Source organism: Brachycentrus maculatus, unplaced genomic scaffold (genome assembly GCF_059751285.1).
Source record: "Brachycentrus maculatus isolate JH-2025_06_01 unplaced genomic scaffold, ASM5975128v1 h1tg000421l, whole genome shotgun sequence".
NCBI lineage: Eukaryota > Metazoa > Arthropoda > Insecta > Trichoptera > Brachycentridae > Brachycentrus > Brachycentrus maculatus.
Window position 1 is genome coordinate 1022538 of NW_028281169.1, and position 26926 is coordinate 1049463.

Sequence of the window (26926 nt, forward strand, 5' to 3'; positions counted from 1 at the left end):
TCTCCTTTCCTTTTCCATCCTGCAAAATCTATTTTTTAAACCACACTCTTACCCTTTTACTCCCTTCCTCACACACACACACACTTCCACTCTTTTTTTCTTTTTTTATCTCTTAATGTTTTAATAGTTATTATAACATAAATGTGAAATTATTTAATTGGTTTTATTTTTATTAATGTAACTATTTTTGTTAATGGAATGTAATGTTTATTATTGTTAATGTAACTATTTTTTATTATGTACTTTTTAAAATAACAAAGCTGTACAATTACCGAAGAAATAAAATAAATTAATACGTATAAAAACTAAAAAAAATCGTTCAAATTTAGAAACCTTTAAAATTTATAAATATTAATAAAAAGATAAAGAAATAGAGTCAGGCGCCGTGGCGTAGTTGGATAGACACTCAACTGCGAAACTGGCGTCGCGGGTTCGATTCCCGCCGATTGCAAAATGAATTATAGAAAGATTTATTTTCGATTGGTCTGGGTGTTTGTAATTTTTTTTCACATTTACCTTCCCTATCCTTACAATCCTACCTGCAGATGCTAATCTACTTATGTGCTTATTTCAACATGGGATTTGCGGATTTATTCCTTTAAAAAAAAAAAAAAAAACAGATATTTGAATGACGATATACGGAAAGAATGCAAGGCTAAGATATATATAAAATTAACAAAGGTATGTTAAGATGGTTTGGACACGTGGAACGAATGAGTGAGGAAAGAACAGTCAAACAAATTTATGAGGCAAATGTATGTATGTCTGTAGTTAGAAACGTGATGAAGTATGTCAATACCTAAAAGTAGTCAGGTCAGAAGCCGTAATAATCGGCGGGTATGTACGAAGAAATGCCCGGATGTGAAAGAGGGGAAAATTTTGCAAAGACATCGTGGTGTGGCGTTCTATTCTCTCTGTTTACCTCGTATTAGTCAGTTTGTAAATTATTTATCTCTATAAGTAGTCGTATTCAGAAATTCTGTTTATATTTGAACTTATAGCGAATTTGTTAAAAGAATCATAACTTACAACATTTTGAGTGAGTCCAAATACTTGTTCATAAATCTGGATTATCTCCAATTAAATGGTTTTTTTTTAATACTTTTTTTTCATATCGCAACATAGATGTGTCTAGTGAAATTCTAGTAAATTCAAGAACTATTTCGAATTTGAACAAAATATATTAAAGTTCCAAGAATTTGAGTAGTGTGGTTGTTAATCACGGGTAGAATTGATGAATGTTACACGTGTGTAAAGATCACTTAAACCAGCCTTTGACAGACGTAAGCCTCGTAAATGCCCAGACTTCCATGTTATTATTCTTCATCATGTAGAGATAATAGAGAATCATAACTGTAGAAAAGTCACTAAACATCACTTTTTCAGCTTTTCAAAGCCACTGTATCATCGCGTGTTACCCCTAACGTATATTCCACACGTACAGTTAGACGTGTGGGATTTATGTATGCATTTCAATACCTCACTAGATTTTTTAACGATTTATATTTATTTAATTATAATTATTACATTGCAGTTGTGCAATTCGCGCAGACACGAGCAGGACATCCCCGCGAACCGAACGGTAGGCACTAACTGAATGGCATGTTCTGTGTTTTACTTATCTACACGACGGAATGCATCTAGTCTAGTTTTTTAAACGAATCCAAGATTGACCGACGACCAACGGAAAATGTATCTGTTTTTCGACGTGTTATCTGCCAGTTATGGTTAATTGACATTTGACAAATCATACTTTGAAACTAGTTCATACAACAATAATAGTTTTATTATAAATATTTTTAATATTAATGATAAAATTACTGTATGTATATTTATGTTTTTATATTCATTCAAACCCTTATCCGAGCCCCGGTGGTGCATAGGGCACTGCATCATACAAACGCAGTGTTATCTTGATCATTAACATGAAGGAAAGGTGATCAGCCCTCCGCTTCAGATACCAGTCAAGGGTAATATTGAATAAATATTAGAGTTAAATTAACCTCCTGCGACGTCGATTCCCAGCTGTCGATCCATCTCTTTGGTGCCCTACCTTGGGGTTGGCCGTACAGTGCAATATGGGAGAGTCTGGATGGTTCCATTCTTCTCACACGCGCATACCATTGTCTCCTTCGTTGCCTTCCCCATCTAAAGACATCTTCGTTCTCATATATTTCCCTTAAATTGTTGTTCCTTATTCTGTCTCGTAGACTCTTGCTAGATATGCTCCTTTTAGTCTTCATTTCTGACACTCGTGGTGCATTTTTTGTTACTGCGGTGTCCGCTCTGCTTTCGATCCCATATGTCAGGATGCGTCGCATACAAGTTTTATTTGTCAAATGTTTTGTTTAGCATAATTCAAATTGAAATATATTATTTTTAATTTAAATTTTACTTAGTAAATACTACTATTTCTTAAAATCTACTGAGACACGTGTTTCGATGCATTCCGCATCATTTTCAAACACCGGAATGCATAGAACACGTGTCACAGTAGATTTTTAAAAAAATGTGGTTTTTACTAAGTAAAACTTAAATTAAAAATGCGTATTTTTATTGTTTTTCGCAGATACTTTGTGGCACATTTTATAAACATAAAATTAAACAACTTTGTTTTAACCACTTATTTTATTTATTATAAATACAAATAGGAGTATTAAAAATAACATTAAGGAGTTTTTAAATTATAATTTTAAATCATTTTTTTATATGGTGTACGGAGTGTGAAGAAGTTTTTGGTAAGGCAATGTAATTAACTATGAGTATTGTAATGTTTTTAGTATTTTAAAATTTTAGAATTTAAAAAACCCTGATGATGACAAGGTTTTTGTCGAAACCGGTTGGTTAAAGTGTATTTTTAATAAAAATAATAAAAAATGTGATTAAAACAATGTTGTTTAATTTTATAAAGTTTAAAAATGGATAGATTTTACCACAAAGTAACTGCCGAATCAATTAATGAAAAATTGTAGATAGATAGGCTTTACGTAAATTGCTTTAACAAATGGGCCTTAGGAGGGTAATGTAGTGACTCACGAAACGGAATTACGCAAATAGTAAAATGGTAATATTGTACAACAATGCAACACGGAAGTACGCCTCGTAAACTGCTTCATACGTCAACCTCACATCAAACATTTATGCGAAAGGAATTCAGTAAGGAATGCGAAAGGAATTTAAGGGATGATAGTTTCAGATAGAGATGTGACAATATTCCAAATTAATAACATCATAACGGATCGATAATTGGCTTCTTCATAAATCTAGCCTTATATAACTTGACTACATATCGCTCACTCCTTTCAACAACGTCATATAATATATCAAAAATCGTCAATTTTTAGTTGTGCGTGTTTTCGGATTGCCCAGAAAATGTACCATAACACAGCAAAAGCGACATATTTTTAACTAAATAGTTACCCGCTACAGGGCAGAAAGAGTTGTTTTTGCATTTTGAAGAAAAGGTATTGTTTAATTATTTTTTAAAATATACTAAATATTTTTCAAATGGAGAAAAAACCTTCAGGTTTTACCTAAAAAGATCTGTTGCACAGTAAATTTTTAAAACATTGTTTTATATTTTGAAACTTTAAAAACGATCTCCTGAAAAATCTTTTTTTTTTATTTATGACGTTGTTGAAAGGAGTGAGCGATATATCTATAGACTAATTTTTTTGAAATCTAAGCAAAGATGAAAACGAATTTGGAAGTCAAGGTATTCACAGGGCTTACCACCTGTCAAAGGCTAATTTTAATGACCGGTTACTTAGGGGTAGGCAGAGATAATAGAATACTACATCAGTCTGTCTTTGCATAAAATCTTTGCCTCCTCCACATTCATGCATCAACTCATACAAACCAGCCGATTATTTCTACTCCTGACCTGACTACATACAAGTATTTGAAATACTTGATCATGCCAAGTTTTCCTCGGTCATCATCTGCTTCTACATATTACCATTCACATTCGTCTAGTATATTTTATTACTGTTCTGTCTTCACTTATTCGATTCACATGCCTAAACCATCTCAGATTTGCATTCTTATCTTATTTTACCGTTTGAATATGTATCATACATCGTTTTGCCGCACACTCGTCTGTGGGATCGCATTTCGACTGCATTCAGCCTACTTTTATCCTTTTTTTGCCATCTAAATGCTTCACTTCCATACATCAACATCCAATTTATAATTATCTTTAAAGTATAAATTCTAAAATTTGAGGTGTTTAAAATCATTTCCGCTTAATGATAGTCGATTCGATACGATGTAGATCACTGTCACAAAATAATGTCAGCAGATTCATCACATCATATTCTTACAAGAAAAGTGGCTGAAAATTATATCGGCGTTTTTTATAATTCTGCCAACGAAGCTACAGTATGACAAATAAAACTTCGAAACGAAAAATCATTCGCCAGTTCATTTTTCAAACTAATTTTTCAAACTTTTTTTTTAATTGTATGTACGTGGGATAATAACAGGTATTATAGAATAATATATATATATATATATATATATATATATATATATATATATATATATATATATATACATATATATATATATATATGTATATATATATATATATATATATATATATATATAACTTTTTTTTTTAAGAAAATATATGAGACTGAAAAAAAAAAGTCATATTTATTCGATATTACCCTGGACTGGTACCTGAAGCGGAGGGCTGATCACCTTTCCTTCATGTGTAAACGATCAAGATAACACTGCGTTTATATGACGCAGTGCCCTTTGCACCATTGGGGTGCGGATAAGGGTTTTATTATTATTATTATTAAAGAAAATATTTGTGTTTTTTTATTATAGACACACTTATTTTTATAACTAACTAACTAACCATCACGCCGCTTCCCCTCAGGGGTAGGCAGAGAGAATAGAACGCCACACCACTCTGTCTTTGCAAACATTCTTCGCCTCTTCCACGTTCAAGCATCTCCTCATACATACCCGCCGATTGTTACGACTCCTAACCTGACCACTTTCAAGTATTTGACATACCTGATCGTGCCATGTTTTTTTCGGTCTCCCTCTGCTTCTTTTTCCAATTACATTCGCCTCATAAATTTGTTTTATTTTATTTAATAGTGTGTGTTTTATTCCCTTATTTTTATTTATTTATTTATTTATTTACTGCCAAAGCTTATGTCACAAAAAATTATAGAATACAAAAAATTAGAATAAAATAGTATACAGGCACGTAAGTATGCATAACGTTGATTTCATCGGTTGGAAAATTGAGCAGTGTGGTGAATGTTGCGCGTGTGTAAAGAGACCACAGAACCAGCCCATGACAGGTCTCTTCATCTTGGTTGAGATGTCAAAAAAACATGTTAAAATAACTCATTAGAGGAGAAAACCTAGATTTGTGAACACGTATTTTGACACAATCAAAATGTCAATAATATTATGAGGATATTGAGAGAAGAGTGAATGCAGGGAATAGAATAAATGGTGCTTTTAACAGAGTGATTGGGAATAAGAATATGTCCATGGAAGCCAAGCTAGCGGTTCACAACGGCGTGCTAGTACCGACACTAATGTATGGAAGCGAAACATGGAACTGGCAAAGGAAGGGTGAAAGCAGAGTGAATGCTGTTGAAATGCGCTCCCTCAGACGAATGTGTGGAAAATCATTGTATGACAGAATTAAAAACGATGATATAAGAAAGGAATGTAAGGCTGAACGAGGAATAATTGAAAAGATTAGAAAGAGCTCTTTGCGGTGGTATGGACATGTGGAACGAATGGATAGCGAGAGAATGACTAAGAAAATATATGTGGCGAATGTGAGAGGGAAAACAGAACGTGGACGACCGAAAAAGACTTGGCACGATCAGATCAATCAGAACCTAAAATCTGGCGGTGTCAAAAGTCTGCGTAATCGGAGGGCATGTATGACTAGATGTATGGATGTGAAGGAGGCTAGGAGTGTATGTCAGGACAGAAGAGTGTGGCGTTCCATCCTCTCTGCCTACCCCTGCGGGGAAACGGCGTGATGGTAGTAGTAGTAGTAGTAGTACAAAAAAAAGTCATTTGCAAATTTATTGTAATTATAAGAACATTGTATTATTAATGGTCAATTGTTAAAATATTCATTGAAATTTTAAAAAAATCTATGGCAAATTATCAAAATATAAATTTTGAAATAGGCAAAATGTCTCGCGAGGCCTTTCGCTGTCAGACCTACAGTGCTGTCACCATTTAATGCTCTCGAAAAAGCGCTCACCAACCCGAAATTTATGAAGACGAGATATTTTTCCGCACAAATCCGACCTTACTTAAAAAGCAATCTTCTCGTGATTTTATTACATCCGATACGAAAAATATGTTCCGATAGGAAACCTGGGTAGGCAGGCATTTGACGAAAGCCTTTAAGTAGAATTAAGAAGAAAAATAACAAGAATTCTAGAATGTTTCATCTACCCTTCATTCAAACTGATTTATGTTGTTTGAATTATGGATGAAGGCGGGTGGGTGATCAGTCGTATAGTAAGATTTTTGGGTAATATATCCAAAATTAAACACGGTTATTGGATTGAATTCTACTTTTATTAACATGTATCGCTCACTCCTTTCAACGTCATATATAAAAAAAATCGTCAATTTTCAGTTGTGCATGTTTTCGGAATGACCAGAAAATATAATATATCCCAGCAAAAGCGGCATATTTTTGACTTAATATTTACCCGCTACAGGGCAGAAAGTGTTGTTTTTGCATTTTGAAGAAAAGGTACTGTTTAATTTTTTTTAATAAACTTAATATTTTTCGAATGGAGAAAAAACATTCAGGTTTTACATAAAATGATGTGTTGCAAAGTTTGTTTTCTTATTTTTATCTTATTTTTAATTTAAGTAAAACTTAAATTAAAAATAAGATAGATTTTGCCACAAAGTCACAAACAGATGGTCTACAAGAAGACGAAGAATATATTATTGTAATTTGAAATTATTTGTATGATAAAATTAAAATAAATAAATAATTATTTAATTTAATTAAATTAAACACTTGTATAATCCACTGAATTAATTAATTAATTCAGTGGATTATTCAAGTGTTTAATTTAATTAAAATAATCATGTCATTCCACAAAGTTAATGCCGAATCAATAAATAAAATAATGCTTTCGCGAATTTTCCACTTTGTATTGTAATGTTACTGCGTTCTGTAAACAGGCATTTTGGGAACACTCTCCTTATCATTCATCGTTCACTTTGTGTAATACCACTTAAAATGTACGAAACAAAGCGAACGTTGAATGATAAGGAGAGTGTTATATCACCATATCACAAAGTTGACAATGCATTTAATGTACGAAACATTCATTTTGGTTACCGCTCGCGACATCTGTGTATCATTTGTAGGACTAATCGTCATCATTTGAACGTCTTTCTCGCATTTATACAGTCGTTAGATGTCGCATAGACAAAAGATTACTTGAACCGTTATTCTAAAGACCTTAGTCGCAGAAATAGAATTAAAATAGCTTCTTGGTGCGCCGTGAGGCGGTCGTCACATCTCAGCCGTTTTTTAAAAGAATATTTATATTTTTTTAAAGAGAAATGTTTGTGTTTTTTATTATTTACACAAATATTTTAATTTCATGCTTTTTCTATGAGCCTAAGCAGATTATTATTAGAAATAGGTATCAAATTATGGTAGAGGGGGTTTGAACCGAGAAACTGAAACTCTGACGAGGTTAGTGTCGCGGACTCTTGAGTCAGAGTTTCTCGGTTCGTACCCACTCTACCACAATTTGACACCTATTTCTAATAATGAGCCGCTTAGGCTCAGAGAACTTGTATGAAATTGAATTATTTTTGTAAATAATAAAAATATAAATATTTATCTTTTTTAATAAAAAAATAAACTTACTACATAAAATGCAGTTCCAACATGAAATATCAGTACAAAACTTAAAACTGTAAAGTTATTTTCCTCTTTTATTTAAAAAAAAACAGCACAACACACCGACACTATTAATATTTAATATTGTTCATGTCGGGCATATGCTTCTAGACAAGTCTAAGTATATTCAATGTTTTCGATCGCGTTGATATTTCAAAGATTTTTATTATTTTCATTTCTTCACGACCATTGTAAAAATCAACATATTAGAAATGTCTGCTTTTTTCATTTTTTTTCATTTTACTAGACTGAACCACATCAACGCCTGACCGGACACAGCTTGTAAAAATATAATCAATTAGAAATTATCTTTAATAATATCGCTCAGTCCTTTCAAGAACGTCATAAATCAAAAAACTTGATTTTTCAGGAGAACGTTTTTAAAGTTTAAAAATATAATACAATGTGCTAAAAATAAATATCAAGCCACTTATTGAACTTTTTACTGTGCAACAGACCTTTTAAGGTTAAACCTGAAGGTTTTTTCTCCATTTGAAAAATAATTAGTAAATTTAAAAAAATAATTAAATAATACATTTTCTTCAAAATGCAAAAACAACACTTTCTGCCCAGTAGCGGGTAAATATTAAGTTAAAAATATGCCTCTTTTGCTGGGATATGGTACGTTTTCTATGCATTCCGAAAACATGCACAACTGAAAATTGTCGATTTTTGATTTATGACGTTCTTGAAAGGAGTGAGCGATATGTGTGTACTAATTCATGCACTTAATTACTACTCTTTGCGGGTTCATGATTGATAAACGGACTGGCAATTTGACGTTATCAATCAATTGCATATTGCATGTAGCGTAATTTGATAAAATGCATTTATGAAAATGTTCTCTAGGTGCATTTTCTAGGTAACTATTGTAGATCTAGCAGTGTTAGGAGAGGGAGTATGAAGTCAATGGCACGAAATATCAAAATATTACATTTTCCTCGTTTTTTTAAACAAAATGTTCGTCATTTAAATGTACCGTAACCCCCCTACAACGTTGAGATAGGAACCGCGTGATCGGAGGGAAAGTTATAGGGAGTAAATGTTTTAAAAATTGCATTTGAATTTTAAACGGCTCATTTCATTAATTTCCGCTGATTAAAATGTATAAATATAATTTTTTGAAATTATCACCTATGGTGAGAATTTTGTTCTTCTCGCCCAATGGCGGACGAGCCAATGATTCTATATTACTGATATTTCCATAATTCGCGATTTTATGACTTATGTTTCTATGATTCATGATTTTTAAAACTGATTTTTTATGATTGATGTTTCTTTATATCATAATTCTATGACTGTTTTAAAGATTCATGATTATGTGACTTATGTTTCTAAAATTCATGATTTTATGATTGATATGTTCACTATTCTTTGACTATATGACTGATGTTTCCATAAGTCATGATTTTATGACTTTTGATTTCATGACTGACATTTCTAGGATCTATGTTTCTAATTTCATAATTCTATGACTGTATAAATGATTCATGATTCAATGACTATGTTTCTACGATTCGTGATATTATGACTGATATTTTTAGTATTCATGTTTCTATAACTCATAATTCAACGATAATATTTCTATGATTCGTGATTTTATAACTGATATTTCTTTGTTTCGTGATTCTATAAATCATAATTTTATGACTCATGGTACTATAACTCATGTTTCTATGATTGATGATTTTACGACTAATACATCTATGATTCATGTCTCTCAATCATAATTTTGTGACTCATATTGAAATAATTCATAATTCTATGATCCATCATCCAATGATTTACGTTCATATATATTCCAACAACCACAAACTATACTATGAATAGATTTATCATAAAATAAAATATAAAATATACACACATTCCGCAATGATTTTAAAAAAATCTTTTGAAAATCTCTCCATTTAAAGAATTTATTAGCACTTTGTCGTGAAAAGGGGCATAATTTATACGTACGACGAACTTGTCTACTATCTTACTTTGTCATGCTTAAATTAAATAACAAATACTGTTTTTTTTTAAATATCTTCAATACAAAAATGACATCCCTGTTTAAAGTTCATTTATTTTCACAATCGTTCATTTTCCACAAGCTCATAATCATATTCCAGCAATAAATAAATATTTTGAAATTTTTTGGGTATTAGTTTTTTTTTACTTTTTCAGCAAGACATAATTATTTAAGTAGTCATTCCAATAATAGAATTTCTTGAAGACATACTTATACAACAAAAACAAAAATCCGAACTATTTGTATCGTCTATTCGTTGGTTTCTGTAAATTTCCCCCTCATCTAATTACGTGATTCTACTTCCTTTTTTCATCAATTTGTCTCATTAATACACAACACTGTAATTATATGATCATTCATACTGTAACACATCATTATTTGTTTGTCTTTGTTTTCAGTTATCTACAAACACTATTTGCTTGGTAATTTCAAATAGGTGTTTAAAGAGAAAATTATGAATTGTATATTTTTAGCATTAAATTTACATTTGTTATGCACGAAATAGTAAAAATAAAAGAAAAAATTGGCAGCGCAAAGTCAAAAAATACGTTGACAATTAAAAAAACATACATATACTAGCTTGGCTCAGTTTGGCTTACCTGTGGTGACTTCCGATATGTTCTCTTCAGTATTACCAAACATTAAAAAACACACAATTTCAGAAAAATTAATTACGTAAAATTTCACATTCCGTTATCATTCAACAAAACACACATCAAAAGTTCAATTCCTGGAGAAACAAATATTAGAGACAACAAGAATCAAAAATACGACGTAGAACTGAAACACGAATGTCAATCGATTCATGCCACGCTGAAACTGTTAACTGGGCACACTCGAACACCATTCATCAGATGCGGTACAAACACATCATGATGCTGGATGATCAGTTATGGGTGAAAGATTCACAAATGAAGCAAGAACGTTTCAAAATGAACGATTCAATGTTGAAAGAGTAATGAAATTATGGAAGTGTTTATGTAAAGTGTCATGATAGAAGAGTGGAAAGCATAACAAGTGAGAGCAAAACAAAATAAATCGTTTTAAAATTCTCGGTCTATTTTTGGGTCATCACGCAGGGGTGAAGATCACTAGATTCCTGTTACAGACAACAGGTCGAAGCAGTATTTATAATGTATCTTAGTTTACTTATGTAGCTGCACAATTTTGACCCTGAGGAATGCGCTTCTAATGTTGGTATGAGACCTGTGACAGTATATGTGTCGCCTACTTTCAAAATCCACCAGATCTAATTTTATAAGATTTTTAAAAAAATCCTCTATTGGAATGCCAATTGTGGGTTTTATTGTTTAAAATATTTATATACTTGAAAACCCTGCTACAAATACTTAAAACAGCTTTGTATTTCAAATTCCGCTTTATTCATGGAACTTGCCTTCTGACCCATATCGGCCAATCAAAGAGCGGGGGTGGGTAAAAAATTAAGATGACGTCATTATCGGTTTGTGTCTCGTGTTTTTTTTTTAATTACTGAAAAAAATTCTAAAAATATTAAAATTCTCTATTTCATAATATTTTATCTAAAGATAGACAAATCTTTTAAACATAAATGTTACTTGGAGAATTTTGCGTTTTTTGGAAAATCGACTTACATGGATCTGGTGGATTTTGAAAGTAGGCAACACATATATTTTAACATGGTTTAACCCTCGAAAATGTAAACCAAGATTTTAGTTTCCAGTTTTTTTTTAAAGATTAATATTTGTGTATTTATAATTTACACAAATATTTCAATTTCATACTATTTCTGAGAGCCTAATCGGCTCATTATTTGAAATAGGTATCAAATTGTGGTAGAGTGGGTTCGAAGCGAGAAACTCTGACTTCGCGAGAGAGTCCGCGACACTAACCACGGGACCACAACCCGACACGTCTTACATTCTCTCTAACCCTTATCCGCACCCCAATGGTGCATAGGGCACTGCATCGTATAAACGCAGTGTTATTTTGATCGAAAACACATGAAGGAAAGGTGATCAGCCCTCCGCTTCAGGTACCAGTCCAGGGTGATATTGAATAAATATTAGAGTGAAAAAAATCACTTATATTTATTTGACCCCCCCTGGGAATCGAACCCGGGACCTTCAGAATGGTAGCCGAGTGTGCTGACCATTACACTATGGAGGTGGACGTCTTACATTACTGATACAAAAAAGATTACTTTCTGGTCCACTTTATCAACAAGAAATTTTCGAAACTAATTTGAGGTAGGAGAAGGTATCAAAACATTTACATATATTGTATAAATTAACATGCATGCATTTTCAGTATGTAATAAAAAATAAAAAAGCAAATCGATGCCATAACCAAAATGAAACCAAATGCATGCGTTTTTACCTTAATGAAGATAGAATATATGACAAAAGGGTTGAACGATGTAATTTGAATGGAAGAAATATAGGATCAGCGGTTCAAAAGAAATAATCAAAGTTACTTAAGTTTTACAGAAGAAGAAATGAAAATGTCATGAAATTGAAACATTCTGTGAGTTTTTGGGTGTGAATATGAGTTATTCGGATGAATTATCATGAGTTTTGATGGTTATTGAAGTGAACTGACTTCATGACAACGTCGAGAGTGGAGACATACAACAGCAATATGTAAATCCCATGGATATTTTGCAGATCATGGTCCCAAGTAAGTACCTAGTGAACACCACAATAAATCAACTCGAACTACGCACATAACGTAACTTTGGATAACAGGAAATGAAAAAATAGACCTTTAACATATTAATTGTATATCAGAAATTATTTAATCATAAAATTTGGACCTCATCCAAGATTTAAAATAAACGGTTGTAATTAATTTTATAATTCGAGAAAAATATAGATGTTGTATTTTAATTTCACTTCGTAAATACTTTACTTACTTTTACTTATAATCCTTATCCGCACCCAATGGTGCATAGGGCACTCCGTCGAATTGACGCGGTGTTATCTTGATCATTACTTACATGAAGGCAAGGTGATCACTCTTGCGCTTCAGGAACCAGTCTAGGGTAATATTAAATAAATATTACAGTGTAAAATCAACGATATTTATTTTCACCCCCCTGGGAATCGAACCCGGGACCTCCAGTACGGTAGCTAAACACTGACCATTACACCACGGAGGCGGACAAAAAATGGTAAATACTGATGTTTTTTACAATCAATTGTGACACGTGTTTCGATGCATTGTACATCATTATCAAACATAATATGATAAAGATGCGGAATGCATCGAAACACGTGTCATAATAGATTTTAAGATATAATGCTGAGAAACTAGTTTTAAGAAAGATTGTGTGACTGAAATCAAAAAATGTACCCGATTGTAATGACGCGCCAAGTATAAAACCTTGGCACGTTTTACGTAAAATAATACACCGTATTAAACTAACGTACTTTAGAGCTATGCTAAAGCGCTAAATATAGCTTTGATACCAAAATAACATATCTTCTTTAACCCTCATTCGCACCCGATGGTGCATAGGGCACTGCATAATATAAACACAGTGTTATCTTGATTGTTAACTCCCGAAGGAAAGGTGATTAGCCCTCCGCTTCAGTCCAGGGTAATATTGTTTTTTTTTTTTTTTTAATTATTTAGCTTATAATTTGACCAGTTAATTTATTTACAACATTTTGAGTGTGTCCAAATACTTGTTCACAAATCTGGATTATCTCCAATTGCCCAGAATTCCATATTCTTCTTCATCTTTGATGAGATGTCAAAAAATAATATGAAAAATAACTCCTGTAATTGGTGATAATCCAGATCTGTGAACAAGTATTTGGACACAAACAAAATGTTTTAATATTGAGTTTATATTAGAATGAAAAAATCAGTATAATTTATTTGACCCCCCTTTGGATTCGAATCCCGGACTTCCAGTACGGTAGCCGAGAGTGCCATTACACTACAGAGGCGGACGTATGGTGAATCCGACAAAAGATGGTTTATCGTGATGTTATAAATTGTGGTGTTCGCAAGGGTTCTCTCTTGGGCCCCTTCTGGGACAGCGAGTTCGTACAAGGTCCCGTGCTACGGTTGGCTAGGGGATGGCATTCGCGTGAGGGAAGGGTGGGAGCAAGCTGCTATTCATCAGGCTGTAGGGACACCTACTCTGTGGTTTTCCGCGGGCAGCGACAAGGACAGCATGGCGAGCCCCACGCGCCGCAGACCAGCCTGCACGCCCTGCGCCGCAAACATACAAAAACAGTCAAAACACAAGAACGCCATTTGAAAAACAATAAAACACAAATATTAGAACAAAACAAGATCTATCAAAATAAATATAAAATACAGAAAATCTTATTGACTATGATCGAAACGATTACAAAGTAATAAAACTACACGACCAAAAACATTAATTACATAATTAATACAAAGATTAACAAAGATATGAAATCAAATAATTATTGCTATAAAGAAAGCTATAAATATGACTAAAATATTGAGATCAGTCCGGAAAAATAATATTTATAAGATAAACACATACAAATCTAACACATACCTCCTTCAGTCTCAAGAGATATAATATACTATAATAGTATAATATGTATACAAAAATCTCGACGAATATTTTACTAACATTACCAACATTATACTTAAATAATTAAATAACAATTTTATACTTTATAAAACAAGACAACTTTGTTTTTAACCACTTCTTTATTGGTTCACTTTTTCTCCAACCGGCTTCGACAAGAACCTTGTCATCATCAGGGTTAAACATGTACGGGGTTAACCCTGATGATGACAATGTTATTCTATAAGATTTATAAAATGTACCACAAAGTATCTGCGAAAAACATTCAAGAAACAACGATACAGTTTTTTTTACACATTTTTTTTATTTGACCAGCGGCCGGGTTTCGTCTTAACCGACATCATCAGACTGGTGATGTCCCAGTTTTGCCATGTTGGGTACGACGAAATCCTGTCGCTGGTCAGATAAAATTTATGCGGAAAAAAAACTATATAAGTATTTAGTTGCTATTTTATTTTATAAAATGCAGCTCCACCAAGAAACGTCAGCACAAAAATTAATCTTATTACTAATATTTTGTAAAAATGACTAACCATAAAGTAAATGCTATAAATTTTTTAATATTTTCAGATATTAGTATGTACATGGATCCAAAGACAGTAACACATCAAATAAAACTTAACACATATCTCTTTTGGTCAGTAGGACTTTGATTATTATTCATTCCATATACTTATTCCATTCCCTATAAAGTCATTAAAAGTAGAAACTTAACATCAAAGTAATATTAATAAATGGATACCGGAAATGGGCAGATCTAAAATAGAACGCATCATTCAGCCACGTCGTATTTGATTATATAAATAATTTTCTTCATTATAATTTTATAAATCAATTTCTGGCACGGGAAAACTCAATGAGGGCACATTATTGTATTTTTTTATTATTTGTCATTATGTATAAATAAAAAAACGATTAGTACAAATTACATATAACAACTGAACGCTGAATTTCTGAGCTCACTAACGCAGATGTCAATATCCGAAGAAACACGGTTCACTTTGACAATTACTCTTCCAACTGGCATTTCCTATATAGTCTGGATCTAATGCCTAAAGATGGAATGGCCAAAGTCATCGATGTAGAGTCCTAGCACCAACCCTAACAAGTTGAAACGAAGCATTTTTTAAATATAATAAAATCATTCTAGTAGGATCTTTTAACGATGAGTATTATTGTACTTTTTATTGCGTATATTTGTTATATTAGCCCTGTATGTCGTATACCCAGACTTCTTATATTCTCATATATTCTTCTTCATCTATGTCGATTTATCAATATAAAAAAGCCAGGTTCATACACCTCGCAGTACGATAGTGCGTTATATATATAGATACGAGAAAATTTCTTCGATTCACACACGAAATAAAAGGATTAATCACTAAAGAGGTATTTCAATCTAAAAACGATACCCGAGTCGTCAATTTGCAGTCAGAAAGAAAATAAACTACAATTGGTCCATGTTTTGTAGAAACTACCCAACCCACAATGTGCAAAATTTGCCTTTTTGTTGAATGCTACTTTATCAATAGTAATTTTTTAATTTGCTCAAGACTATTTGTTAGAGAACTTTTTTCAACCAACAACTAATAAATCCATGAGAAAAATTTATGGGAAAAATGTATGTGGGTAGACAACTTTCAGCATTTTTCACGTTAAAAATGTAGAGGATTTTTAATTTTATTTTAAAAAATAGAAATATTTCGGTCACTCCTTTCAAGAACATCATTAATCAAAAATCGTCAATTTTCAGTTGTGCATGTTTTCGGGATGCCCAGAAAATGTACTATATCCCAGCTAAAGAGCAGCAAATTCCATGTGATTTGGATGTTTTCGACATTGAACTAGAAGACCATCCAACCAATGGAATCGCAAACTATGACCTAATTGATAATATAATTAAAATTTTGAATATGACGCACAGTAAACAATGCTTCTTTATAGTAATATCAAAACAAACCTAACTTCTACCATTTTTTATCAAATCCTCATCCGAACTCGATGGTGCATAGGGCACTGCATCATATAACGCAGTGTTATCCTGATCGTTAAAACACGAAGGAAAGGTAATCAGGCCTCCGCTTCAGGTAATATTGAATAAATAGATTGAAAAAACCACTTATATTTATTTGACCCCCTCCTCCTGGGAATCGAACCCTGGACCTCGTACGGTAGCCAAGCGTGTTGCCTATTACACTACGCAGGCGGACAAAATGACACCGTTTAACATAATAATGTTATTTTTGTTCTATTTTGAAAACATTCAAATGCAATTATCTCGGCTAGCCAATTTGTGGGTTGGATGGTTTCTGCATCCCATGGTCCAATTGGAATTCTCATAGCAGAATAAAAGATCCCGCCAGTTCCGTAGGGAATGTTTCTAACTGAAAAATACAAAAATAAGGGTTGATGCCTTTAATTCCTACCGCGTGCCCGTAGATTTTCACCCTTCCTTCGTTTAAAAATATATCAGAAACAAGTCCGAAACAAAGGAGGTTTCGCAATAATGGATTAAATACGTGAAAATTTTTAAAACAACAACGAAAATGTTAGAAAATGAATGAACATTTTTTCATTACGAGTATATCGAGAACTGGATTATTTAAACAATTTGGATTAATGTTTTTATTTTTATTTTTAAAATAAATATTTGCGTTTTCATAAAAACTAACTAACCATCACGCCGCTTCCCCGCAGGGGTAGGCAGAGAGAATAGAACGCCACACCACTCTGTCCTTGCAAACATTCTTCGCCTCTTCCACGTTCATGCATCCTCTCATCCATACCCGCCAATTTTTTCGACCCCTAACATGACCACTTTCAAGTATTTGGCATACTTGATCATGCCAAGTTTTTCTCGGTCTTCCTCTGTTATTTTTTCCAATAACATTCGCCTAGTAAATTTGTTTTACCGTTCTTTCCTCACTTATTCGTTCTACATCATTCACTACTACTACTACTACTACCATCACGCCGTTTCCCCGCAGGGGTAGGCAGAGAGGATGGAACGCCACACTCTTCTGTCCTGACATACACTCCTAGCCTCCTTCACATCCATACATCTAGTCATATATGCCCTCCGATTACGCAGACTTTTGACACCGCCAGATTTTTGGTTCTGATTGATCTGATCGTGCCAAGTCTTTTTCGGTCGTCCACGTTCTGTTTTCCCTCTCACATTCGCCACATATATTTTCTTAGTCATTCTCTCGCTATCCATTCGCTCCACATGTCCATACCACCGCAAAGAGCTCTTTCTAATCTTTTCAATTCGTGTTTTATTTATTGTTTCGGCATTAACTTTGTGGTAAGACATGTTACAATGATTAAAGAAAACACTTGTTTTTTACCACTTGAGTTTTATTAAAGACTACATGTTTCGGTAGTTAAACTTCCATCATTCAGGTCTGTATAATAACTATAATAACAAGTGTTTTCTTTAATCATTGTCATACGTGTTTTCATTATTTACACAATTATTTCAATTTCATACTATTTCTGTGAGCCTAAGCGGCTCATAAATAGGTATCAAATTGTGGTTAAGTGGATTCTAACTGAGAAACTCGAAGTCGAACTGAGATGTGTTTCTTTCTGACGTAAGAGTTCGCGACACTAACCACGGGACCACAACCCGACACGTATCTCACGTATAGTCAAAAAGAATAAGCTTAATACTCCACAAATTGCTCAACTGATGACATAGCAATCGGCCATAATTCATGAATGTATTGAACACCTTACCGGTATGCGGTAGGATCTAAGACCGGTATGCACCTAACCGGTATGCATAAATTCAAGTTTCAAGAATTAGTGCAATATGGATTTTTGATAGTGGGCAGAATGATGAACACACATTACACAAGTGTATAAATTGATCGTTTAAGTCAGCCGAATGCCAGGTCGTAAGCCCTGGGATGCTCAGACTTCCATATAAACATATCTCATATCAAGTTGAGTCACTTTTAAAATAGAAATGAAAGATGTTTTAAAGTAATAAATGTAACCCTGAAGAGGGCAACAGGTTGTTGCCGAAACTAGTTGGTCAATAAAAATGTGAGTGGATCAGAACACAAAGTATTTTTATTTCTCGAAATAATAGAAATGAAAGAGTTTATTGGAGCAAAATTGGATGTAGTAAATGTTTCAAATTTGTAGGTTAAAATTGAAAATAAAAAAAAAACGTTCTGGTTAAATGGAAAATAATGAAAATAGACAGAACAGATATTGAAATGTCCGAAGTGTGGAGTTGGCAAAAGAAGGATAAAAGTAGAATAACGCAGTCGAAACGCGATCCCTCAGACGAATGTATAATAGATGTTGCACACTCTCATTAATTCCTAATTAATTCATATTTTTTTATACCATACCCTTTTTTTAGCTCTGAATGTTTTTGATAGTTATTATAACATAAATGTGGAATTGTTTAATTGGCTTTATTTTTATTAATGTAACTACTTGTGTTAATGTAATGTAATGTTTATTATTGTTAATGTAACTATTGTTTATTATATACTTTTTTAAATGTAAAGCTGTACAATTCCCGAACAAATTAAAAAAAAAAATAAAAAATGTTCGAATAGTAAATTAAGGAAAAATGAGATAAGCTTAAAATGAGATAAACGAAATGCGATCTCTCAGAAGAATGTGCGAGAAAACGATATATGATAGACGTACGAATAGTGAAATAAGGAAGGAATGCAAAGCTGAGATAAGCATTATCGATAAAATTAAGAAAGGTGTGTTGAGATGGTTTGGACATGTAGAACGAATGAGTGAGGAAAGAACGGTAAAACAAATTTATGAGGCAAATGTTAGCAGGAAAAGAAGCAGAGGAAGACCGAGAAAAACATGGCACGATCAGGTATGCCAAATACTTGAAAGTAGTCAGGTTAGGAGTCGTAACAATCGGCGGGTATGTATGAGGAGATGCATGAACGTGGAAGAGGCGAAGAATGTTTGCAAGGACAGAGTGGTGTGGCGCTCTATTCTCTCTGCCTACCCCTGCGGGGAAGCGGCGTGATGGTTAGTTAGTTAGTTAGATATATTTTGAAAACGGTTTTATGATCTACTTTGAATGTTTTCTAAAATTCGCGCGTTTTGACGTTATTTTCTACACATTACATACACGTGTCGAAAAAGTCAAAACTTTGTCTAACAGTCAATAGAGATCACCGTTTAGACTTGACCTGTAACCGTCCAGCAATGCTTCTCCTACCATACAAATCAGTATGTGCCATAAAAAAATACCACTTTCATAAAACACCATTGTGATTCAGACGAGTGCAAGGCGTACGTAATACGACACCCTGCCAGCTCAACTGTCAGGTAGAATGCACGAGATCCGAAGGTAACAGTAATAACACTAAGGGTTGGTTTACAAGGGCGCAGGGTCATTAGCCCCAGGTGCATTAACCTCATGTAGAAATAAGAAAGATACTTTGCAGACGGCGGATCGAAAAGAGATGACTCGGGTATCTTTATTATGCTACCCTGTTGGAGAAAAACTTTGTATGCGATGATAGTATAAATTATACAAAGCGAAAACTTTTTATCTCGTATATTATATTTTTTATAATTAAACACTTCGCTCACTCCTTTCAAGATCGTCATAAATAAAAAATAGTCAATTTTCAGTTGTGCATGTTTTCGGAATGCCCAGAAAATGTACTATATCCCAGCAAAAGAGGCATATTTTTAACTTAATATTTACCCCCTACAGGGCAGAAAGTGTTTTTGCATTTTGAAGAAAAGGTAAAAAAAAACTAACTTACTATTTAACCATCACGCCGCTTCCCCGCAGGGGTAGGCAGAGAAAATAGAGCGCCACACCACTCTGTCCTTGCAAACATTCTTCGCCTCTTCCACGTTCATGCATCTCCTCATACATACCCGCCGATTGTTACGACTCCTAACCTGACCACTTTCAAGTATTTGGCATACCTGATCGTGCCATGTTTTTTTCGGTATTTGTAAAAAAAAGGTATTGTTTAATTATTTTTTGAAATATACTAAATATTTTTCAAATAGAATAAAAAACCTCCAGGTTTTACCTCAAAAGTTCTGTTGCACAGTAAAAAGTTTAAAAAATGGCTTGATATTTATTTTTAATACCATGCATTATATTTTTAAACTTTAAAAATGTTCTCCTGAAAAATCAAGTTTTTTGATTTATGACGTTCTTGAAAGGAGTGAGCGATATATCATAAGGTGATATTGTTCAAAACGTTTGATACCATATACTTACAGTATAGCTGTTTGCAATAAGGTGATATTGGTCAAAACGTTTGATACCATATACAGTATAGCTGTTTCCAATCAGAGGGTAGATAGTACGTGAACATTAAAAAAAACATAAATTACAAATTGATGGTGATAAGGAAGGCAAAGGAAAAAGGGAGTTTAGGGAAGGAGGTAGAGGGAAAAACTAAGTGAGGAGGTTTGATGGACAGTTAGGATTCTAATGATAGTTAGTAATGTCTCAGAAGTTTCTTAAAAGCTATAAGAGAAGGTGTATTTTTTCACAATGAGAGGTATATATTATCCACTGACACTTCGTGATGGAATTGCATTTTTATTATATTATTAGATTAAAACCAATATTTTTAGCTTTTCCACTTTTTTATTTGACCAGCGACCGGGTTTCGTCGTTACCGACATCATCAGACTGGTGGGAGGCTATACAAATTGTTATGTTATATATAAAACAAGGCAGGAGTTGATAACCATGATTTGATATAATTTTATTGAGAAATTAATTTAATTTGAGTGAATTTAAGTATTGTATGTTATTAAAAATATTATATAAAAAAATATTTTTAATATCATACAATACTTAAATTCACTCAAATTAAATTAATTTCTCAATAAAATTATATCAAATCATGGTTATCAACTCCTGCCTTGTTTTATATATAACATAACAATTTGTATAGCCTCCCACCAGTCTGATGATGTCGGTAACGACGAAACCCGGTCGCTGGTCAAATAAAAAAAGTGGAAAAGCTAAAAATATTGGTTTTAATCTAATAATATATTAATGAGAGGTATACTTATATAAAATATATACCTCTAAAATTTAAATGTATTGTAAAAAGTTGCATTTTCGTAAACGACAATATACAACTTTTTTCCAGATTAAACATAATCCACACCTATGGTTGAATCATGTGGGATATGCCACTATCATTACGTTTGGTTTATCAGCAGTACACTTTATACGATCGATCACTTATTTTTAATACTCTAATTAATCTAAATCCATGCGATCATCTTGTAGATAAGATTTAATATTAATTGTAGATTAATCAAATTGATGTATCGATCACTTGACATTGTATCAATATGTCGGCTCATTACTGACCTTTCATCATCAAGTAGTAATCATCGTGGAGGATACTGACTGGAGCATTTCGTCGTAACGTAACGTAACGTACGTTACGACGTTACGGGATTGCTGACTGACCGCGATCAGTGCTCGTTTAGAACACAACTGCTCGCTTGAGGCCTTGTGGTCAGCGTTGCCATATTGCTCACTCCTTTCTACAACGTCATATATAAAAAAAAACTTGATTTTTCAGGAGATCGTTTTTAAAGCTTAAAAATATAATAAAATGTATTGAAAATAAATATCAAGTCACTTATTGAACTTTTTACTGTGCAACAGATCTTTTTAGGTAAGACCAGAAAGTTTTTCCTTTTTGTGAAAAATATTAAGTATATTCACAAAAATAATTAAACAATACCTTTTCAATACACTTTCTGCCCTGTAGCGGGTAAATATTTAGTTGAAAATATGCCGCTTTTGCTGGGATATAGTACATTTTCTGGACATTCCGAAAACATGCACAACTGAAAATTGACGATTTTTGATAAATGACGTTATTGAAAGGAGTGAGCGATATGTGGATGTCCTCACCAAAACGTTACATTTCCATTTTAAATGATTTTAAGTAATCAGGAATTGTAGCTTGTAAAATAGTTACGTTTTGGTGCGATTTAATGATTTCATATTGGTTTAACATAGGATTGGTCACGTTTTGTCGCAACTTTAATTAAGACCTCCACATATGTATAATATAAACATATGTGTTTAAGTTTGTTGCTTATAATTAAATAGGTTTTCAATACTGTCGCAGGTCAAAGTTAAAGATAAACCCTTCCGGGGGCGAATCAACAAAGATTGACACCCGGGGCCGCATATTAGCGCACAGGGTGCCAATATTTAGACCCTCCCGCATTTATAATTTTAGAATAATTATTAAAAAAATATATTCAAACAAAATGCACCCTATATTATAAACCTGACTTAAATTACTGATATCAAAGTCCGGAAGGTGTCCAGCTGGGGCATGTGCTTAGAGGAGCGAAATACGAGCACCCAATAGAGGGTCGACGAGATGTGGGCGGGATGCAGATCTCCTGACTCCGGAATATACGAGATTGGACGGGGATCAGGACCGTCGAGACGCTGTTCAGAGCTTCCCAAGACAAGGACAATTACTCTCAAGAGATAGTCGACGTCAGAGAGACCTGACATGACACAAGAATAAGAATAAATAAACCTCAAAATGTTTTTAATTTAAGGTATTGATATCCGGTACGAACTTCCTCAAGCCTCTCTCTCTGGTCTTAATCCTGCGGATTGGTCTGTAGCAACAGATGACATATCCTTCCCCACTCTAGTATATTTTCCCCTACGCCTAGCTAAAAGTATCTAACTCAGATTACGCCTGTTTGAGCAAACATTTTCGCAAGTAACCAGGTGTGTGTGGACGCTAAAACTGTAGTTTGCGCACACAAAGCAAAAGTTATGCGCAAACATTTAGACGGACTCTAAGAGAACTACTATGGTACTGGCAGATTTTTTTTTGAATTACCTAACGTCCAAGTGACTCTGAAATCTAGCTACGGCTTATGCCGTGGCTTATCATGTTCACTCAAGCTTCAACTTTTTAAGTTTTATAGCCTATGCCTACTCGTGAGTGGATTTACTCTTTATGTTTAAAGTTACTTAAATTTCATGTAATTCATGAGTGAAAATTCAAGGCAAAAACATTCGGTGGTACTGGCAGGAAGATATAAAGTTGATCTTATAGGTGTCTCAATTCGAGATGAAACATCTATCGTTTTTTTTTACATGAAAGAAAATGAAAGTTTGAGCCACACTTTTCCGACCTATGAACTGGGCAAGGGATGGAACTTCGTTTAGTAATTTTTTCATAGATTCGAGGATCTATAAAAAGGATCAGGGCTTTTTTAAACAAATAATCTCCTGGAACTCACTTCATGTCAAGCTTTTTGCTTAAAAAGTATATAAGTATTCAAATATTATTTAAATATTAATTACAATTTTAGCATATTAGCATATTTTATTATTTTGACGAATTATATAAATATATATATATTGTAATTACGTAAGCGCAATCTGTCTCGTATAATTGATCTTGAAAATTAAGAAAAAAAGGTGCCGAAACGCCATTCCACCGCGTTATATAAAAAACCCTGGGAAGGTTAAAAAAGAACAAGATAAAAAAATGCGTCATTTATTTTTAATCTTGATTTTTGATTTTGATCTTGATCGATCATGCGTTTTACATATTACAGTATAATTATTAAAATGATCCATTAAATACGTATGTGTTTCGGTAATCGTTTTTTACTAATTAAGGCTCAAACTTGTCTCAAGCGTTCAAATCAGAATGCGTTTAACCACGCTCAGGGCTGGTCGTGTGCTCACGCTAATTTTTTTTTTAATGTATACTTATTGGATATTTTTTTGTTTTTTTTTTAGAATATACTTACATGGATTTTTTTTACACCTTACCTTTCGATAACTAATTTATTTTCAAACCATTTAATTATTTCTAAGAAAAACTATTTTTCAATTCAAATACGATATTTTAAGAAAATCATTTTGTAAAATGTTACCTGGATTTAGAAAAAATAAAGTTGCGACTTAACAAGTACTTAAATGCCTTAAATTATCTTTTTTTTTAGGTCAAATCTTGCATCCGTTTTGTTAAATTATCTTAGTCAAGAGATTGGCGCCTCCCGGATGCACCTTCGCGTCCCTGGGAGTCCTCCTTCTTCTTCTTCTTCTTTAGCCTTCTTTTCTCCACTGCCGACCTACGAACTGGGCCAAAATCTTCATTTTTGAAGAGAATTGAATTTTTTGTTACCTTGGCATCAGGCTGCGACTTGCCAGCCACCGCCTTCATCATGACGAGTGTGGACTGCCGCCTGGCGCCGCTGGACGCAGCAGCAGCTCTCCGGCATCACATCCTCGCTCCGGGCATGCTCCTCCGCTGCGTCGGGCGACACTCACCGCGCGGCCGGCCACGTTTACACTGCCATAGCGGGACGCACGCACTTTAATTTGTACCGACACAGGATCCAGAAGATTCCAGATTCAAAAACACAAGACAATTTAACGCGGGTTGAGATATTTTTTATTTAGATGGCACTGTACTATTAGTAAAACTTTCAATTAAACCTTTGACTGCACCGATTTGTTAATGAAGCTTTAAATTCAAGATGTTAAATTCAAGCGTTAAATTCAATATTGACTGCACTTTCTTGTTAGTAGAACGTTAAATTCGATATTTGAATATTTTGACTGCACTTTCTTGTAAGTAGAACGTTAAATTCGATGTTTGAATATTAAGACTGTACTTTCTCGCTAGAAGTACGTTAAATTCGATATTTGAATATTTTGACTGCCCTTTCTTGTAAGTAGAACGTTAAATTCGATGTTTGAATATTAAGACTGTACTTTCTCGCTAGAAGAACGTTAAATTCGATATTTGAATATTTAAACTGCACTTTCTTGTAAGTAGAACGTTAAATTCGATGTTTTAATATTAAGACTGCGAACGTTAAATTCGTTATTTGAATTTTTAGACTGCACTTTCTCGATAGAAGAACGTAAAATTCTTCTCTTTCTCGATAGAAGAACGTTGAATTCGATATTTGAATATTCAGACCGCACCTTCTCGTTAATAAAACGATAAATTCAATATTTGAATATTTGGACTGCACTGGTTTGCTGGTAGAACTATAAATTCGGAGTATGTATATTACTCCACAACTTTATCAGTAGAATTAATTGCAGTGTTTAAGTAAGTTTATTACTTTCGCCTGAATTTCCCACGCCTCAAATACAAAAAGTTTTATTAAAACAATTAGTCTAGTATGAACTCGACATAAAAAGAAATATTAAATCAATTCTTTTTAAATTTATTTATTTTAAAATCATTTATTAAACGTTAATTATATCAAAAAACAACAACAAAAAAACGATGATGTCCGTATCCGTAGTCCAGTGATTAGCGCGTTTACTATACTGGAGGATTCGGGTTAGATTCTCAAGGGGGGTCAAAATAAATATAAGAGATTTTTCACTCTAGTATTTATTTAATAACTAGGACTGGTACATGAAGGGTAGGGCTGATCGCCATCCCTTCATGTGATTAAATATCAAGATGACAATGCGTCAGTACGATGCGGTGCCCTATGCACCATCAAATGTGGGAAAGTAATGATTTCAAATAAAGATTCCAAATTCAAAACACAAATTTGACAGACAAATTTTAAAAATAATTCCAAATTCAAAATCGAGAGAAGTGTTCGGACCGAATACGCGATCGGTTTTTAATGATCGGAAATACAAAACTGAATATTTTGAATTCGGAACGCGGTTTTTATACAGCTCTCTTTGTCAAGTTCAAATTGTTGATAATGACAACGGAAGTCTGGATTCCGAATCCGAATTGTTCATTTGTTACAATATTTACATAAAAACAAATGTTTTGGACCGATTTGAAATTAGAAATTCTAATTAGGTTTTGTTCAATTTTTCGTTTGTTTGATTATTTTTGGTACTTTTACAGCATCCTATAGATGACGCAGAGACATCATTAATATCCAAAAATATTGATATGAATTTGCGTAACAAGGTGACAATTTATATTGTATTTTTAACAATTATTTCCCGGCGAAAGCTTTACCGGCAGTGCACAATGGAGTCCTCGTTCCAACCCTAACGTTTGGAAGTCATGTATGGAGTATAAGAATCGAGTAATTTTGTGAAAATTGATAATTAATTTAAATATTGATATGTCAACATATTTGAATAAGAATATGGAAGTCTGGATACGTACAGGGCTTACGACATGTCATATGCTGGTTTAAGTGATAACATTCACCATTCTCATGAATTCTACAATTTATGACGTATCAGTAATGAATGAAGTACGAAAAAAAGCCGAATTATTTTTTTAATGTTTTAATTTAAGTGTGGTTGTTGATCAAAGTCAAAATGGTGAACGTTTTACCGTAAATAAATTGACCACAAAAGCCAGTCAACGACAGGTAGTAAGCCCTGTAAATGCACAAGCCCCCATATTCCCATCTCAATAAC

General features: G+C 33.3%; 1 protein-coding gene across 1 annotated transcript in view; it reads right to left on the minus strand.

Moving 5' to 3' along the window:
• The window catches only part of LOC148302706 (transient receptor potential cation channel trpm-like), a 248030-nt gene extending 222659 nt beyond the window's left edge, over positions 1-25371 (minus strand). The window contains exons 1-2 of the mRNA XM_088271175.1: positions 24687-25371; positions 14082-14153 (exon numbers count right to left, since the gene is read on the minus strand). Of these exons, the coding sequence (XP_088127301.1) occupies positions 14082-14153; positions 24687-24728 (114 nt within the window). The 5' untranslated portion in view covers positions 24729-25371. The remainder of the gene's footprint in view (positions 1-14081; positions 14154-24686) is intronic.
• Positions 25372-26926: the final 1555 nt, after the last annotated feature.